The sequence below is a fragment of the Myxocyprinus asiaticus genome, chromosome 7 (assembly GCF_019703515.2).
Source record: "Myxocyprinus asiaticus isolate MX2 ecotype Aquarium Trade chromosome 7, UBuf_Myxa_2, whole genome shotgun sequence".
In the NCBI taxonomy this organism is placed as follows: domain Eukaryota; kingdom Metazoa; phylum Chordata; class Actinopteri; order Cypriniformes; family Catostomidae; genus Myxocyprinus; species Myxocyprinus asiaticus.
This window is the reverse complement of record NC_059350.1, coordinates 14,848,832-14,868,283: the sequence shown is the minus strand read 5'-3', so window position 1 is coordinate 14,868,283 and position 19,452 is coordinate 14,848,832. Positions and strand designations below refer to the sequence as shown.

Sequence of the window (19,452 nt, the reverse complement as noted above, 5' to 3'; positions counted from 1 at the left end):
TATGATGTGCCCTTTTTATACCATGCGTAGTGCTGCGGGTTCTTCCCAAACAATTCAACCTTAGTTTCATCAATCCACAAAACATTTTCTCAGTAGCGTTGTGGAGTGTCAAGGTGGTCTTTGGCAAACTTCAGGATTGCAGCAATGTTATTGTTGGAAAGCAGTGACTTCCTTCATGGTGTTCTGCCATGGACACCATGCCTGTTGTTATGTTTTCCGTATAATAGACTAAGGAACAGAGATGTTAACCAGTTCCAGTGATTCCATTAAGTCTTTAGCTGTCACTATAGGGTTCTTTGTGACCTCATTTGTTACATTCAGTGGTGTGCTCTTTGAGTCATCTTGGCTGGACGGCCACTTCCATGGAGAGTAGCCACAGTACTATATCATCTCCATTTATAGACAATTTGTCTAACTGTGGACATATGAATATCTAAGGCTCTGTTTCTACCTAGTATTAAGATGCATTTCGGGTGATCCAATCACATGTGGTCAGCCCTAAACACAGGTCTAAATCATTATGTGATCGGAGCACAAAAACAACATACGAATATGGTCAAAAACGCAGGTGACAAGATCACATTTGAGGTGTAAACGCTAATCCGTCTTGTATGTGTCCCAGCAGCAGTGAAGTGCCACCCCTCCCCTGTCAATCAGCCACTGCGCTAAAACAAGAGTTTAAACTTTGCCTTTTACGAGCAGCTTTAAAAGGAAATAACCGTCCGATAGGAAAAGTTTAAAAAGCGGATACATACACAATCAGAGAGTTTCATGGATCTCCTTTTGTGTGTCTGAAATCAACACAGATGACAAGCACGAACACCTGAAGCTCCTTTAATACAGGTAATCTACTAAAATAACGGATAATTCTGCTTGACCTGTTGCGTTGGTGCTTAGATTACATTTCAACCGCATCTGGGAGAGACAGCACACCGTTTTTTTTCCACACTTTTTTTGTCTTTTCTTACTTTATTGCGCTTTATTTATTATTATTTTTTTCCCTTTTCTCCCCAATTTTGGAATGCCCAATTCCCACTACTTACTAGGTCCTCGCGGTGGCGTGGTTACTCACCTCAATCCAGGTGGAGGAGGACAAGTCTCAGTTGTCTCCGCTTCTGAGACTCTCAATCCACACATCTCATCACATGGCTCACTGTGCATGACACTGCGGAGACTCACAGCATGTGAGGCTCATACTATTCTCCGCAATCCACGCACAACTTACCACCCATTGAGAGCGAGAACCACTTAATCGCAACCACAAGGAGGTTACCCCAAATGACTCTACCCTCCCTAGCATCCGGGCCAATTTGGTTGCTTAGGAGACCTGGCTGGAGTCACTCAGCACACCCTGGATTCGAACTCGCGACTCCAGGGGTGGTAGTCAGCGTCAATACTCGCTGAGCTCCCCAGGCCCCCTTTATTGTGCTTTATTAACATGCAGTAACACACTGACACAGTGATTGATGTATGTCATCATGAAACAGAGATCCTCCCCTCCGAATCCGAACACAAGTGGTCACAGGAGGCACATTTAAACGACCAGGTGTAAACAGTGATGTGTCTCACCTGACCACATGTGACCGGATTACCCGAGACGCATCGTAATACCAGGTGGAAATGGGGCCTAAGCTCTTCGAGACAACTTTGTAACCCTTTCCAGCTTTATGTAAAGCAACAATTTTTGATCGTAGGTCTTCTGAGATCTTTTTTTTTGTGAGGCACGGTCCACGCCAGCAGATGCTTCTTGTGAATAGTATAATTAATATATTTGAGTGCTTTTATAAGTCAAAGAATCTGTAACCCACACCTCCAATTTCATTTCATTAATTGGATGCCAGGTTTGCCAACTCTAATTAGCTCAATATACACAAGAACATTACAATAATTTGTGTGTATTAGTTATAACAGATTGTGTTTATATATATATATAAAGCCAGATTTTAATGCAGGTAATTCCAAAGGGTTTACATACTTTTTCTTGCCATTGTACATTGCAAAATCTGCTTCGTGTTGTATTTAAAAACACACCTTATAAGTGGTACAATCACTGCAACACATTTCTTCTCATTACTTACTGCTTTAACCAAAAACAAAGCTCAATTCTAAGCTCTTCAGGATCTTTCTGTTCAAAAAATGGTAAACGTTGCTTTAGAAATCTCACCACGTAGTCACAGAAGAGAATAAGGGCCCCTCGTCTGACAATCTCTCTGTTACACATGGCCAGTTTTCCTTCTGGTCTCTCCTCTTCTCCAGATGAGTGCGGACTCAGCAGTGTAGTACTGGACAGACTGTGTCTCCTGATGGAGTAACGGGGAGAAAAAAAAAAGTGAATTAAAAGGAAATAAAACCATGTGATTAAAAAACAAGAACTGATTAACCGCAGGCTTTGCCTCTTACAAGTAGCAATTTCAAGCCTTACTTATCACGGGCAACCTGTGGCAGGCCAATTTGTTCTTTACCCTATACACACTGAATTAGCATTAGTTTTCCTAAAACTACCAAGATTTTTACTTCCACACTTTTACTTTTCAGTTTCCTAAAGTCATTGTTTTCTAAAGTATGCAATTAGTTCCTCATAAAAATGAATTCCAAAAAGGTTTGGAACAACATGAGTAAATGATGATATAATTGTCATTTTTGGGTGAACTATCCCAATAAACAGCATTTGTCTTTAGGCTGTTGGTGTGTCATCTGACCTGGGCGTCTGATGCACCTCTGACCACCAGGTATAGTTGGTGTAGTTGATGATGAGAAGGACCTGACACCAGAGCAGGACTAGAGACGGGTGTGTGGTGATGAGCTGGATAACCAGCCCATTCAGACCTTCCAGGGTATAAAAACTACATCCCTCCACTCCCTCTGCCTTCAGCAGTCTGCTTCCTGCTGCCGTGATACGCCGGAACATTCCTGAATTGGAAGAGTGTGAGATTATGGGTCATGTAGTTGAAAATTTCAGAATTTAAATAAAGATGTATATGGCTATATATGGGCTCTGTAGGTGTGTGTACCTGATTTGAAGATGTGGATGAGACACATGAGCAGTGTACCCAGCTGCTGACAGTAAAAAGTGTGCTGTTGCTCACTCATGTCAACCTTCACCTCCTTGGTGGCAATATCATCCAGCAATACCCCCACCAACTGCAATAAGAACCTGACAGAGGACGAGAGAGATGGAGGGAGAGACAGATCGAGTGAGAGAGAGAGAATGAGGAAGTAAGAGAAAGGTAGAAAGGCCTGTAGGCTATAATTATTTCGAAAAACAGTGGCTTCACAGGATCAGCACTTACCTGGCAAAGGTTTCCTCAGGTGGGAAGCGCTGGGGTTCCCCATTGGTCTCTTCCATGGTAGTGGGCTGGGCAACAGGGGGAGAAGGGTCATCTTCTCGGAGTTGGTGAATAGTGGGACAGGAGAGAAAGTTTGGTGACAGTGAAAGCTCTTGAATACGAGACAGAATGATGTCCTCTGTGGACTGCGAGATGAGAACACGCAGGATGGCGAGAATGCCAGACACCCACAACTGCACCGTGCCCACTGATGCCTATAGGAAGCACAGGGACATAATGAATAACTTCACATGATTACTTGGTACTGGCAACTACTTTCCAGCCCATGCAATAAACAACAATTTCATCTATAGCAAAAGTTCATTAAACAACAGAAGGCCACATGGAAACCTGATTTAAACTAGGGCTCACGAATTAACACATCAATTCAGTTAGATTAATTATGTAAAAACATAGTGTTAATTTTTTTTTACGCAATTAATCATGCCCCTGGATTGTAATAAGGAATTTTCCTACCATCCGAGTAATTCAAGCTTGAAGTACCACATTCATGTTTTTACGAGTCTAAGTCATCAGGGGGCAGTAAGCACAACTCCAGCTGTACAGGCAATAAACTACACTGACAGCAAATAGCACAAGATGAGGACGCGTTATTGCGATCAAACACAGCTGGACAGAGTGCAACTACAACTGCAGGGGTCTTGAGATTATGTTTAAATTGACACAGTAACCAAAAAATGCTGTGTTTATGACACAACAGGCCCAGATCTAGAACGGGTACTTTAGGGTGGCAATGAGATACATCTTCTGTTGACGCATGTCTTAAATTCCAGCACATTTTGTTAGGGTTAGGGCTGATCCAATTCAACTGTCTGCTTCACTTGTGCCTGGGAGGGCATAGAGATTATTTTGGGGGACAAAGCTCACCCCAGATATGGCCCTGCAACATAACCAAAGTGAGACGGTTCAAAAGCACCCGTCTCACGCATGTGTACATAGACGCGTCTTTAGAAAAGCCCTTATAATAAGCCTATCTCAGACAGATTGATAAATTCAATTGCAAAATGGAATTCTGTAGACTGTGGGCCAAAGATGTGTTCAGTGATATGGAAATAATATACTGCCTTCTAAAGCCACTTTTTGTATTATCTAATAAATGCTTTACTTGTCTGCCACAATAATGTAATATAACATTGAAATATAATTATTTACAATTATTAAATAATCAGATATTTAATAATTTTTATTTGAGGACCTTTCTCAGCAAATATTGATTTTTGTGATTAATTTTAATAATTGATCGGCGTAGCATGTAATTAATTAGATAAAAAAATTAAAAAAAAGGTTGACAGCCCTAATTTAAACATTTTAACATGTGTTAAACAGAGTTGAGAGCACTACACTTAATTGCTAGCTGATTAGTCAAAATATTTTTTGTGAGCGAAATTTATTCAGAAGTCTTTCTAAATTCTACGGAGCCCCTTTTTCAGCAATACGCTTTGCATGCAATAAGTTGTTGTATGCCCTCGCAATAGTTTTGCGTTCCCTCACAATAAATTGACCATGATTTTACTATAGTAACCATATTTTAACATTGATATTCATAGTAAAACCATAGTAATAATTCAGGAAAAAAAACAATGGTAATAAAAATCAGAATTTTGTGATTATGGAATTACCATGGTTAACCTATATTAAAACCATGGTTAATATATGTAAACAATAGTCTGTATTAAAATGCATGTTCTGTTGTTATACCGCAAAAAAAAACAAAACATGATTACTTAACTTACTTTTCATAGTTACTACAATATTACTATAGTAAACCATGGTTTCCGCCAAAAAACAAAACAAAATATGGTTAGCTTACAAGAGTCATGGTTCCTAAAATATTAGGAAAATGTTTTCTGCCAAAAACTATGGTTACTACAGTCTACAATATCACTACAGTAAAACCACAGTTAATCTATTCTATGGTATTTGTATAGTAAAACAATAATAACCACAAAATTAAGATTTTTATTACCATAGTTATTATCTTCCTGTATTACAAATGTTTTAAAATATGGTTAAAACCAAGGTAAATTTATTGTGAGGAAACGCAAAACTATTTCAGAAGAAAAATTTACACCATGTCCTCTAAGGGGCTCTGTAACATTCAGTTATAATGAGAAAAAACATATTTATTGGAGGATACAAATTTTGTGAATGATGCAAAAATCTGCTGAGTTTTCATCAGTGTTCTGTAGGCGCAGAGTCTGTGTGGGCCTACAAATACCTAAGTGAGGATTCTCACCAAGGTAGATGGTGTGATGAACATGCTCTTCAGCAGCATGTCCACCGGCCGCAGTGAGGAGGGAGCCACTGTCTCAAACAGGGTGTTCAACACTCCCAGTGCCTCATGAGAGTCCAGGTGCATCTGTCAAACATACAGCAGCAAATCCTTAAAATCCACACTCATCCCTGAGAATACTATAGCAAACTGCTTGCAGAATAAAAAAAAAATCCTAAAAACTGCAAATCCGTTCAACATAGAAATCTAAATAGGAGATGCAACTGCACTGACAACACAACGTATCAAGATGTCAGGCTGATGACAGAAGATTAGATAATCAGACTGAAACACACTTGTTGTTTGCCAATCATCGGCAGGATGATGTCAGCAATTTGTCGTGAAAGCCTCTTCCACTTATCTTCATTCTCTTTGTGGCACTGCTGCAGGACCAGAATAAACATCTCCAGAACCTACACACACACACACACACACACGATTACACCACAGCACAAGGTTAAAGTCAACATAAAATCAAAACTATTTATTTTCTGAATAAAAATTTCTAGTCTTAATTGTGCATGATCACTAAGATCAGTGCCCATTATCCCCGCAAAAATGAAACATCTACATTTTGTCTTCATAATCAATTATAAAAATGTCATAATGGAATGGCAAGTTTTTTACAATCCATTCAATTCCCAATGGATAAAATTGAGTGCCGTCCTATATTTTTTATTGAATTTCCTGTTTCACTCCGAAACGCATTTCATATTGCCTTTAAACCACTTCAAAACCCAACATAGATCATCACAGAGGTAAGTGTTACCTGATGGTGTTGTATAAGGCGTAGCAGCATGGACACCACCACCTCCTTCTGAGTGTCCAACTCCTTTCCTGCGTCAGCTTTATTAGAGCCACGCAGCACAAACAAGTCGTGCACTATAGGCTGCAGAGCAGGGATTGCTGGGAAATGAAAAAGGAGGAAAAGAAAGGTTTACAACAGAATCATATTTTCAATTGACTCAATTAATTTGACACCTGATAAATGAACCACCATTAAGAACTTGGTCCTATTAGGATTATCAATATAATAAAATGAAAATTCTCTCATCATTTACTCACCCTCATGCCATCCCAGATGTGTAAGGCTTTCTTTCTCCTGCAGAACACAAAAAAGATTTCTAGAAGAATATCTCAGCTCTGTAGGTCCATACAATGCAAGTGAATGGTGGCCACAATTCACAATGGCCAATGCAAGTGAAATTCTGGCCACCATTCACTTGCATTGTATGGACCTACAGAGCTAAGATATTCTTCTAGAAATCTTTTTTTGTGTTCTGCAGGAGAAAGAAAGTCTTACACATCTGGGATGGCATAAGGGTGAGTAAATGATGAGAGAATTTTCATTTTCGGGTGAACTTTCCCTTTAAGGGAAATGTTCCTATACTTTGGAGCACATAGATCATTTAAAAGGTGTATAAGATAAATATCAAGTAAGATCTATAGTTTATTATATATATATATATATATATATATATATATATATATATATATATATATATATATTTTTTTTTTTTTTGTCTCTAGTCTCGTTTAATTTAGACTGTTGTTACCCTATATTAAAAAAAGAAAATTCTATAATCTGTCTCCTAGCTCACGCTTATTAATTTTTTTCCTTTCTCTAGATGTGAATAAGTGAGTGTGTTGCAATTCTACTCACCATGTGTTACCGCCTTCCTGCCGCTCGCCATGATGCCATCACACAGCTGAATAATCTTTGGGATGCTGATGATCTGTTTGGAGTGGTAGCGTTCATACGACAGCAGAACCAGAAAGAAGAAAATGTTGGGCACAATTTCTTCCGAGTCCCTACATAAACACATAAACACACACACACACACGCGTGCGCAACTATGTCAAAATCACATTTATTTAGTGCATGCTTACAATATTAGCAGATCTAAGTGTGTGCATTTGAGTGTATGTTGTTGTGAGTGCAGAGGGTCTTACCTAAACTGCCCCACTTCAATATACTCAAACTGCTTTAGCACGAAACCAATGAACACCTGAAACAACCAGAGGCTGGTGAAATGTTTGCATTGCTGCAGCATCTAGGCTGTGCAATCAGATGACTGTGGTGAATACATTTTAGTTGCCAGACTAACTGGAAAAAGCAAAAAGGAAAAAGGCATGTCGATTCAGTAGTCTAATTCATTCACAGGAAGCGGGTCTAATTGTCTCACCTGATCTGAATCAAGCAGGCAGTAGTTAACTCTGAGTTGCACTAGTTGGGTAAGTAGATCCAGCACCTGTCTTTGCAGGGCCACTGAGGTGCTGGTGGTGTACTGTTTCAGAGCCTTTATCACCAGAGGCTCAAACAAGCGGATGTGATTATGAATAGCATTCTGAAACACATGATGGAGTTCACAATCAGACACACACAAAATGCTTTTTACTGCAGTGAGAGGTCCAGGTACAGTGTGATCCACTCATCCACTTGGTTCTGTCTCTCAGTAAATACACCCCAGACACCTCCATCCTCCAACTGTTTTAGTAATTTTTTTTTACTTCCTAGTAAGGATGCACCAATGTATCAGCTGCCGATATTTATCGGCCAATTATTTATCACATGAAAAACATTGGCATATCGTAATAAGAATGAAAATGCAGATATGAAAAAACGACAGTTGATTTATCCTTAATTAGTTACACATTTTGTAAAATGTCAATGTACAATCTAGAAATAATAATAGCCACAATATGTAGAAGGGTTGGCACTTCTAAAAACATGTAACATTCATTTTTTTTTTTTTTATTCTCTCTCGTTCTTATGTTAATGCGCAAAAAAAAACACCATAAACGGACATGACAGGCACATACCTATAGGATACATGATGAGAGAAACCATCTAAAACACTTTAAAACCAGCAGACTTTGAATTGATACATTAGTATGATATCCATTAATGCTGCATTATTGATGGAAATAAGATTGAAATCACAATATGGCCTTGTGCGATTACTTAACCTTAAAAGACTGCGTTTCTGCATTCAGCACTTCAGTCAGCACTGTGTGAGCCAGCGGCACCCTCTAGCGGTCTGGATGGCATCATCCATTGTCCATTATGCCACTATAATTTACACTCACTTAGCACTTTATTTGGAACTCTATTCTAATACTTGGTAGAGCCTCCCTTTGCTCTCAAATCAGCCTCAATTCTTTGTGGCATGGATTCCACAAGATGTTGGAAACATTTCTGTTCTTGGCTGACAGAAACAGAATCCGACGTGGTCTTCTGCTGTTGTAGCCCATCCGCCTCAAAGTTCGACGTGTTGTGCATTCTGAGATTCTGCTCACTATAATTGTACAGAGTTACCATAGCCTTTCTGTCAGCTTGAACCAGTCTGTCCATTCTCTGTTGACCTCTCTCATCAACAAGGCGTTTCTGTCTGCAGAACTGTCGCTCATTGGATGTTTTTTGGTTTTGGCACCATTCTGAGTAAACTCTCGAGACTGTTGTGTGTGAAAATCCCAGGATATCAGCAGTTACAGAAATATTCAAACCAGACCCATCTGACACCAACAATCATGCCATGGTCTAAATCACTGAGATCACATTTTTTCACAATTCTGATTGTTAATGTGTACATTAACTGAAACTCCTGACCTTTATCTGCATGGTTTTATGCTTGGCACTAGTGCCACATGACTGGCTGATTAGATAATCACATGAATAAGTTGGTGTACAGGTGATCCTAATAAAGTGCTCAGTGAGAGTAGAATTTAAAAGGGGATTTTGTTTGTTTAAACTTTTGATTTTTCCATGATGTGGTTGACATTTCCGTGGAAATATGCATAGTATGAATTTGTAATGTTCTATCATATAAAGTACATACATGTTAAATGCGAGTTCTGTTTTGAAATGCAAAAAATACAAAATAACAAATGATGATTGTCATATCAATCATCATGTTATCATATTTAGTTATCTTTTTATTTTTATCTTATATTTATCTTTAGTGGGGCTCTCTTAAAAATGTTGGCCTGTCAAGTGTTCAACAGATCCAATCCATGTTCAATGGAAATTATTTATTGTTAGAACAGTGAAAAAGTTTTTTACCTCTTTGTACATTTTTAAAGCATAATTCCAAAGTAAAACTACTGATCTAATGACAAAATAAAGTGGCAAAATATCTGTATCGGCCTATGGCTTTTTTGTTAAAATCGGTATTGGACAAAAATTTTCCTATCGGTGCATCCCTACGTCCTAGCACAAAAAATGTCAGCATCCCTAAAACACTGGGATATCTATTTTCCAGAGATAGCAATCAGGGTTTAACAAGAAAGATGGCCCGCTGATAGGGGCTAGTGTGAGAGTGTTTTGGGCCAGTTGATAAAAATAACAGTACAGCAAATTTGTACATAACAGCAAATTTCTGTATGAAGTTAGTAGGTTTATTTGTTTAGAAAACATAACGTTTACTAAAGATCTGAAGTTTTCCGACACGCATAAAAATACATTGCAAAAATAAAATCTTTTCTTTTTTTTGTGATGGGGCCAATGAAAATTTTGGCAGTGCAAGTAAAAATCTGAACTACTAGCCCCACCAGGCCACCCTTAGAATTTTTAATGCGATATTTTAATTTTAGCCATGTTTTTTGGAGACAGCTTACCTTGTCTCCTCGATGGCGAGTGACATTGGTGATGCTTGACCTCAACTGATTGGATACTTTTTGCATGACATCAAACCACCTACAGTACAAACCAACAGAGATGACATGTACAGTAACAAATAATAGTCCTCTTAATTATGTTCATTAGTATTAATAGGTACTCTTTCCCTTACCCAGAGGCATCCTGTTCTTGTTCAGCTTGCACCATGTTTCTGAGGCTGGCGTCTGCAAGGGCCTGGGTAAAGTGTGTGTATGGGGCCATGAAGCAGTAATGATAGAGGCCAGGCCTCACACTGGTCGAACCGAGCCGGAGGGCCTTGCCCTGGGACCGACACGTTTGAGATGAGGCTCCCTCGTACTGAGATGCAAGGTTGGTCCCAAACAATGCCTTCAACAGCTTAAGGTAAAGAGCAAAAAGTGAAACGTTTAAATCTCTGATCTCACTATTAGGTGTCTTTAACTACTATGTACTTAAGCATTTGATACAATATACTTATTATGTATATGTATCAAATGCTTATTATGTATATATGTATCAAATGCTTGCACTTACATTTATAGTATGCATTCAATTACATTTGTAGTTACACTATTAACCTAAACCTAACCCTAATCCTCCTAAACCTACCAGAAGCTCAACCTCAAGAGCAGCAAATGAAAATCTTGTAAGAATTTTGCAGAACAACATATAGTAACACAAAAAATACATTGTATTGTATGTGTTTTAATGTTAGTTTATAGTAGTTAAAAACACCTAATATAAAGTGGGACCGAATTAAATATATCTGTATGTGCCTGACCTGTTGAACACACACAGTAGCCATTGTCGGTTCTCGTGAGAAACAGGACTTGAGGTAACACAGGATCTCTTCCACACACTGGGCAGATAAATACAGGGTGAAATTTTATTCTTGACATCCACTCGTAAACACTCAGACATCATACATCAGTTCCTTGACAAGATGGCAATAAGCTTTTATTAGCTTAAAAAAAGTCATACTTTTCCTATATCATGCAAGGTGGCCAACTCAAGCAGCTGGGAAAGGACATCAAGCGCTGACCGCAGGAAACTACCAAACTTCTCATTGGTGTTGTGGAGATCTAATGTGACCTTGAAAATGAAAACAAAACAGTGCAAGCAAGATGAATCCACATTGTATCCATGTGTTCTAGTAAAACACATTTTTTTAAATCGACTTAAGTTGACTACAATCTTGGGCTATTTTGTCACTGGCAGGTCGTGCTTAAAACATCAAAGGATGACAAGTTTCAGTCTTGTAGATTGGTTTTACATATTCACAATATTTTTAAATGAGAAACAAAATTATCTGAAATAAAATGAAATAATTAATGCAGACTGACTTTGTAGTTGGCTTGAGTGGCTCTCAGTGCATCATACAGCTTCAGGTACGTGGGGAGGTGGTAAAAGCTGCCCAGAGTGGTGGACTTGTTAACCGCAGCAGTTGCTGTGCTGTCTGCCGCTCTGCCTGTATGAAAACAAAGTGCAAGATACACAATTAACAATTAATGAATGAGACCAGAGATGCTGGATACCCATTATGCTTGTCTATTTAGAGCATTGTTTCTATCTGTATGGTCACTGTACCTGTGTTGGTCTCTCCTCCTTTCTTTGGGCTCATGGGGGTAGCACTCGGCTCACTCATCTCCTTTTCTTTACCCTTCCGCCTGATCGGACTGAGAGACGGAGTGTTTGCCAATGAGGGCAAAGTGGCCTGGAGAAAGGATTAACAGAAATAGTGAAGCTTGAAATTGGAGGGTACAATTGAGTGAGTAAATACTAAATATTTAAATTAAATATTCAGGGTTCCCACCTCTTTTGACCAATGAATTTCCATTGTTATTCTCATTTGTGATTATAGGATTTTACGAATAATTTAATAGTGATCACACTCACAAAAATGAATTTCTAGCCTACTTAATATTTTACGTTTGAAAATACATAGAAAATTGTATATTTTGTATATGTCTTTTCCAGGCCTGGAAATCACACCTTTAAAATTCCCTGATATTTTCAAGTTTTCCATGACTATGGGAGCCCTAAATATTACATTAATTAAATATTACTGATATGTTATATCTAGAGTTGGGCAAGTTACTTAAAAATAGTAATCCACTACAAATTATTTCTGTAAAATTGTAATCAAATTACTTTACTGATTACTTTGTCAAAAAAGTAATTACATTACTAATTACTTTATATTTAAGTTCCTTTCTAAAACACTTTTCAGCTCAAAAAATATATAATGTTTATTTTTCTTTCTTGTTCATGGTTACACACAAGTCATACACTCAGCACCTTACATTTCTCCTTCATAATGATTGTTACGGGGCCATAACTCATGTATTCTACATAAATAATATATTAGAAATAAGCATAACCCTATAATGTACTTAAAAGTAATAAATTAATTGAAAGTCAGTAACTAATCTGATTACAAGAATTTAAAATGTAATGCATTACACTGCTTTTTTGACAAAAAAATAATTTGATTACAGTAACTAATTACTTTGTAATTAGATTACACTCAACACTGGTTTATATCATCAGTTTTTAAAGGGGTCATGAACTGGAGAATCAAATTTTCCTTGATATTTAGATATATAAGAGGTAACTGTACTATAAAAACATATTGTAAATTTCTGTGAACTTTCTGTGAAGCATTTATAGTTGCCTCCCTGCTGAAACGTCTCGTTTTGAAATCTGTCTGTTTGTGACATCATGACACATTGCTCATTTGTATTTACACATCCCACAACATGTGTCATTGCACCCGTACCCCTGCCCACTGGCGCGCAGTTCAAGTCAAGAGAGCAGGCCTTCCGTGGCTAATTATCTAATAAAAAACATCTGGACTATTGAATTAGTCTGTATATGAACATGAACTACACAGACTCTTTGATTGCTGTCATGTATCTCGACGCGGCATTATGTTTCAAATCTGAAAGGGAGAAGCAATTCTCTTTCATTCAGCTGCTGCCTGTGTTGCTTTGAGCACAAATGCATCATGGATGCGTTCTTTCGCCTATCTGTGCTATTTTTCATTGTTGGTATGTGTAAACATAGGATGTCTTTGACCGTTTCAGTGTATTTCCGGCAATGCGCACCTCAGTGCCCCTTGAGTATGTGTGTGCATAATTTCATTGTGCTTTAGACTATGATGTGTTCGGTTTTTTTCAGCTCATGTCAGTGTTGATTGTTTGTGAACCATCATAACATGATTCCAGCTTTGCAAAGGAACTGCTATTGAAGGATGGGGCAGTTTAAAACACTTCAAAATCTTAAGTAAACCGTTTCATTCTTGAATATTTCAAATCTCATGACTGTTTGATATTTTATGGTGCTGAGTTTTAAAAGCTGTGCTTGAGATGAACAGTTTAATATATTCAGACACAATTTGTTAGATGTACATTATGTGTAAACACTGCAATTTTGTTTTAAAATGTCGAGGTTCATTCTCTTCCGATTGAGTTTGCTGAATTTGAGAGGCTGCATGATTTTAGCCAATCATAACAGTGGGCATTTACACTGAAGTTTTAAGGTGGCGCTTAGGACAAAACCAAGCGTTTCAGACAGAGGGCCAAAAACAGGGTGGAAAACGATCATATATTACTAAATTGTGACTGTTTTGGTGCAAATTATTTTTTTATAACATTATCATTGGACCTCAAGGAAGATAATAAAATTATAAAAAAAATAGCACTTCATGACCCCTTTAAATGCTTATTTTACCTTGACAGCAGGGCCTGGGGGCGTGTCATCCAGCACATGGGCGCAGATGTTCAGGATCTTCAGCAAGTGTGAGAACAGCTGCTCCACCATAACAACCAGAGATCGGTCATTGAGACCAGGCCATGGCTCTTCTTGCTTGGAGGGGGCGGAGCTAGATTCCTCCTCACCTGTCCCTGGACTCTTCATGCACTGTGGTGCAACAGCTTCAATAAAACAGGTGGGGAAACAAACATCTTTAATATAGACAAGCATAAAAGGATAGTTAATAATGCTTTGGTCACTAAACTGTTATTCAACATGCACGCAGGCCTCCGAGGAATGCTTTTAAGAGTTTTCGTTAAATCAATGAAAAGCACACTTAAACTGTGTAAATGAGTGTTTACCTGCAAGAAGGTTTCCAGCCAGCAGCAGAGCAGCCTGATGAGCAGAGAGATCAAGTGGAAACCAGGCGGAGGAGAGCAGAGACAGAACCATACTGGCCACGCCCACTGTCAGAGACTTACGTATCTCCTCATTACTCAAACTGCCAGGCTGACAGAGACTACGGAAAGAGAGACATGGATAGATAACACTTTAGCAAGACTTATTGCTGCAAGGTTCATGTTTTACTACACAAATAGAGATACACTACACAGCAAAAAGCAGGCAAAGATCCAGCCATACCATTATTTAAAGGGATAGTTCAACCAAAAATAAAGATTCTCTCATTTACTCATCTTCACGCCATCCCAGATGTGTATGACTTTCTTCTGCTGAACACAACTGAAGATTTTTAGAAAAATATTTCAGCTCATCTTTTTTAATATAAATCTCCACTTCACACATTCTTTTTTGTTTTTGGCGATTCACATTCTTTTTGCATATCGCCACCTACTGAGCAGGAAGGAGAATACTTAAATACTGATTTGTTTCTCACCCACACCTATCATACCGCTTCTGAAGATATGGATTTAACCACTGTAGTTGTGTGGATTACTTTTATGCTGCCATTATGTGCTTTTTGGACCTTCAAAGTTCTGGCCACCATTCACGTGTATTGTAAGGACCTACAGAGCTGATATATTCTTCTAAAAATCTTTGTGTTCAGCAGAAGAAAGTAAGTCATACACATCTGGGATGGCATGACAGGGTATATGATGAGAGAATTTCATTCTTTTGGGTGAAATATCCCTATAGTGTGTGTATTTGTTTGTGTGTACCTGAAGGATCGTCCTCTGCTGCGGTACTGGCTTGAGCGGTTAAGATGAAAGACAGAAGAGCTCACAAAGCCAAAGTGCCAGCCTGTGCTCCAGGTGCACACTGGAAAGGTGCTAGATAGAAGGCACAGAGCCTCACAACAGCCAAACTGAAAAAGATAATATTCAGTAGAAAGATTATTTTGTTTGTGTTTAAAAGTTCGAACATGCCAAAGCTCAGAGGTGAACTGGATGCTACACTTAAAACCAGACGATGCACAATTTTTTCATGCCTCAAGTCATCAAAAATATTTTAAAGTATGATAGAAACAAGGATAATTGTTTAGTACTTTAACCTATAATAGACCTTAACCTCGATTCAGACGAATACGATAATTTAAAACACTAGTAACACTTTACAATAAGGTTCCATTTGTAACATTAGTTAATGCATTAGGTATCATGAACTAACAATGAACAATATATTTTTAACAGCATTTATTAATATTTGTTAATGTTAGTTAGTAAAAATAAAATTGTTTATTGTTAGTTAATGTTACTTCATACTGCATTAACTTTTGATTTTATAAATTTACAGTATATGAAGTTAAATATAAAAAAATTACTTTTTAAGGGTGTATGAAATATACAAACACCTTTAGAAATGTAGCCAATTTGCTTGACAATTAATCATGAAAGCCCTAAAAGAGACAATTAATCGTCAAAATCAAAAAAAGATTTGTTTGACAATTAATCGTTAGCCAAATTTCATAATCATGACAGCCCTAGACATTTCAGACATAACAGCATAATTTTCTGTAAAGCTGCTTTGAAACTATGTGTATTGTGAAAAGCACTACACAACTAAAAGTGACTTGACTCACTGTCATAGCTCTGGAAGTGGAAGATGTGAGGGCATGTGAGATGGCAGTGATGACCCGAGACAAATTGTTCTCCATGGTAATATCCGGTGCACTCTGACACAGGCTGTAACCGCGGTACGTTCTGCAGTGAAGCACATCACATGATGTATAAGATAAAATTCAAGTACTCTGGCGACCAAAAGTTTGGTCTTATGGAAAGAAATTGGTACTTTTATTAACCAAAGTGGCATTCAACTGATCACAATGTATAGTCAGGACATTAATAACATGAAAAATTACTATTACAAATTGAAAAAAAAATTCAGAACTTCTTAAACTACTTCAAAGAGTTCTCATCAAAAAATCCTCCATGTGCAGCAATGACAGCTTTGCAGATCCTTGGTGCTCTAGCTGTCAGTTTGTCCAGATACTCAGGTGACATTTCACCCCACGCTTCCTGTAGCACTTGCCATAGATGTGGCTGTCTTGTCGGGCACTTCTCACGCACCTTACAGTCTAGCTGATCCCACAAAAGCTCAATGGGGTTATGATCCATAACACTCTTTTCTAATTATCTGTTGTCCAATGTCTGTGTTTCTTTACCCACTCTAACCTTTTCTTTTTGTTTTTCTGTTTCAAAAGTGGCTTTTTCTTTGCAATTCTTCCCATAAGGCCTGCACCCCTGAGTCTTCTCTTTACTGTTGTACATGAAACTGGTGTTGAGCGGGTAGAATTCAATGAAGCTGACAGCTGAGGACATGTGAAACTAGCGACTCTGGTGTACATCTGGCCTTCCACATCTCTTTCTGTCCTTGTTAGAGTCAGTTGTCTTTTGTCTTTGAAGACTGTAGTGTACACCTTTGCATGAAATCTTCAGTTTTTTGGCAATTTCAAGCATCGTATAGCCTTCATTCCTCAAAACTATGATTGACTGATGAGTTTCTAGAGAAAGTTGTTTCTTTTTTGCCATTTTTGACCAAATATTGACCTTAAGACATGCCAGTCTATTGAATACTGTGGCAACTCAAAAACAAACACAAAGACAATGTTAAGCTTCATTTAATGAACAGTGTTTGATATAATGGCAAGTGATTTTCTAGTACCAAATTAGCAATTTAGCATGATTACTCAAGGATAAGGTGTTGGAGTGATGGCTGCTGGAAATGGGGCCTGTCAAGATTTGATCAAAAATGACGTTTTTCAAATAGTGATGGTGCTATTTTTTTTTTTACATCAGTAATGTCCTGACTATACTTTGTGATCAGTTGAATGTCCCTTTGGTGAATTAAAGTACCAATTTCCTTCCAAAACAGCAAAATATGTACATTATTCTAAACTTTTGGCCGCCAGTGTATACAGTATACTTATAAACATGAAAACTGCCTGTTAAACACTAACTGCACTGCAGGGACACTGGTGTGATTAAATTAGTGTCAAACAATAAACACATGTAGAACAGCTTGCTTTATATCATATTTTCACTCAACTGAGACCATAGAGCACTCTATTAGTGCGATAATCAATATAATGTGTTTAATAAGGGAGGCATTTACAATGTGCAGTGTTGGAGCAGGATTGAGAAACACTGCTGTATAGAGTGTGACTGTAGTGTACTGTACCGTGTGATTGTGCTGACGGTGAACTGTGATGGTGGCAGGGTCTCGTGCATAAGTAGTTGTAGATACACATTGCACTGATCTCGAGCTATGGCCACAACCGGGTCTGTCTGAGCCTGGTCACAGTCATAGAACAACCTGGGCACTAACCTGAGAAGAAGGGATAGAAAGAGAATGATCAAAATGCAAGTGTGTTATTTGTGATGAATGGTTGGGGGATAAAAAAAAGTGTGTGTGATAACCTGCTGATGGTGTTAGCTGCTATGTGTCTGACACGTGGATCCTCATCGCCCAGCAGGTAAAGCACAACATTGTTCAGAACTCTGTCCTGCAGCCTTAACAACTGATATAATACAAAAATATAATACATTTTTTTATAATAATAAAAATAAACACACATCCTTTTACTAATAAAATGCACAAATCCAGCATGTTTTAAACACACAAAATTAATTGCTAACACTTTACAATAAGGTTGTAAACATTAACAAAACATGAACTAACAATACTTTTACAGCATTTATTAATCTTGGCCCCATTCACTTCCATTGTAAGTGCCTCACTCTATCTTTAACTTTTGCCTTTTTAAAAGAAACAAAGGGACAAATTGAAATCACTATTTGTGGAAATCAACATTATGCCACAAATGCTGTTGACTGAGCTTAACTTGTATTTAACCCGAAATATTCCTTTAATCCCAGTAACCACCATGTTCTTGGACATTTTGACTCATGGATTAAATTAATCATGGCTAACTGTGAATTCCTACCATGTCATCAGTAACTGAAAACTATTGCGTTTGAACGAGGGTGCATCCACGCCACTAGGTCTCAGTGTAAGTCAGAGATAACACAAACAAAACAAAAAACAGAACCTAATTGTCAGGTTTACCCAATGAATCTGAGAAAGATGGATAGTTTACCCCAGTGTAGTGATGCTCTCCTTTGTGTAACTTCTCCGTTTTTCTCTCCAAGAAACTTATTAACCTGGCACATGCAGAAACAGAGGTTTACTTAAGACAAACTGTGAACGGGCCTTATAAAGCCATTATACGTAGTATTGCTGCTTGATATATACATATGTGTCTGCATCTAACACAATCTAGGTTCAAAATGAAGTGTATTGGAGCACAGGTACTGCTGGAGTCTTCGCACCTGAAGTCTATCTCAGCAAGTGTTTCCAGGAGCTCAGTGCGAACCAGCCAATAGGAGCAGTCTTTTAGGGTCAAGAGGTCGATGAGCAGCTGCAGACCCAGTTCACTGAGACTGCCACTACACAGTGCCATGATGCAGTGCTGTAAACACACACAATATTATAATAATCTCCCAGAACTGAATGACACGTTATCCTTTTCTTTCAGGCGTAATTAGCATTATATACATGTGTTTAAAGAAGGTTAAGCAAGGGGATTGTGTACGTGTGCTTTCTCACCCTAACAGCAGCACAGGCCATTTTACATGTGACTGAGGATTCATCCTTCAAACTGCGCTGCAGCAGAGGCACAAAGTCTTCCAGTGTCACAGAGTTTCCTGAGAATGAGAGATCGAGCAAGCGTGTGAAGAAAGGGCTTGAGTCTATAGGCGCTTCGCAACCATTGGGCCAAATGGTCCGAAACACGGGGAGTACGGTACAAACCGATTAACAGTTTGTGCAGTACGATTTCTCCACCTGGATTTCTCAGTATTGTTAGAAGTGTAAAAAATAATATTATATCATATTGTAATGTTCGATACGACACTCTCGATTTGATATCATATGTATCGTACAATACATAAATAAATACATAAGTGTGGTTAAAACCAAGCAATGCA

General features: G+C 38.2%; 1 protein-coding gene across 3 annotated transcripts in view; it reads right to left on the bottom strand.

The window, feature by feature from the left end:
* Window positions 1-19,452, bottom strand: part of LOC127443871 (huntingtin-like) — a 78,842-nt gene that overhangs the window by 22,414 nt on the left and 36,976 nt on the right. For all 3 annotated transcript variants that reach the window (XM_051702865.1, XM_051702866.1, XM_051702868.1), the window contains 25 exons: window positions 19,073-19,170; window positions 18,796-18,935; window positions 18,564-18,627; window positions 17,884-17,984; window positions 17,645-17,791; window positions 16,047-16,167; window positions 15,187-15,332; window positions 14,371-14,528; window positions 13,988-14,190; window positions 11,843-11,969; window positions 11,599-11,723; window positions 11,237-11,347; window positions 11,037-11,114; window positions 10,410-10,633; window positions 10,237-10,315; window positions 7,806-7,967; window positions 7,573-7,628; window positions 7,283-7,431; window positions 6,389-6,525; window positions 5,916-6,032; window positions 5,584-5,706; window positions 3,291-3,541; window positions 3,012-3,154; window positions 2,700-2,910; window positions 2,165-2,300 (listed from right to left, as the gene is read on the bottom strand). In XM_051702865.1, coding sequence (XP_051558825.1) covers window positions 2,165-2,300; window positions 2,700-2,910; window positions 3,012-3,154; window positions 3,291-3,541; window positions 5,584-5,706; window positions 5,916-6,032; window positions 6,389-6,525; window positions 7,283-7,431; window positions 7,573-7,628; window positions 7,806-7,967; window positions 10,237-10,315; window positions 10,410-10,633; window positions 11,037-11,114; window positions 11,237-11,347; window positions 11,599-11,723; window positions 11,843-11,969; window positions 13,988-14,190; window positions 14,371-14,528; window positions 15,187-15,332; window positions 16,047-16,167; window positions 17,645-17,791; window positions 17,884-17,984; window positions 18,564-18,627; window positions 18,796-18,935; window positions 19,073-19,170 — 3,407 coding nt within the window. The remainder of the gene's footprint in view (window positions 1-2,164; window positions 2,301-2,699; window positions 2,911-3,011; window positions 3,155-3,290; window positions 3,542-5,583; window positions 5,707-5,915; window positions 6,033-6,388; window positions 6,526-7,282; window positions 7,432-7,572; window positions 7,629-7,805; window positions 7,968-10,236; window positions 10,316-10,409; window positions 10,634-11,036; window positions 11,115-11,236; window positions 11,348-11,598; window positions 11,724-11,842; window positions 11,970-13,987; window positions 14,191-14,370; window positions 14,529-15,186; window positions 15,333-16,046; window positions 16,168-17,644; window positions 17,792-17,883; window positions 17,985-18,563; window positions 18,628-18,795; window positions 18,936-19,072; window positions 19,171-19,452) is intronic.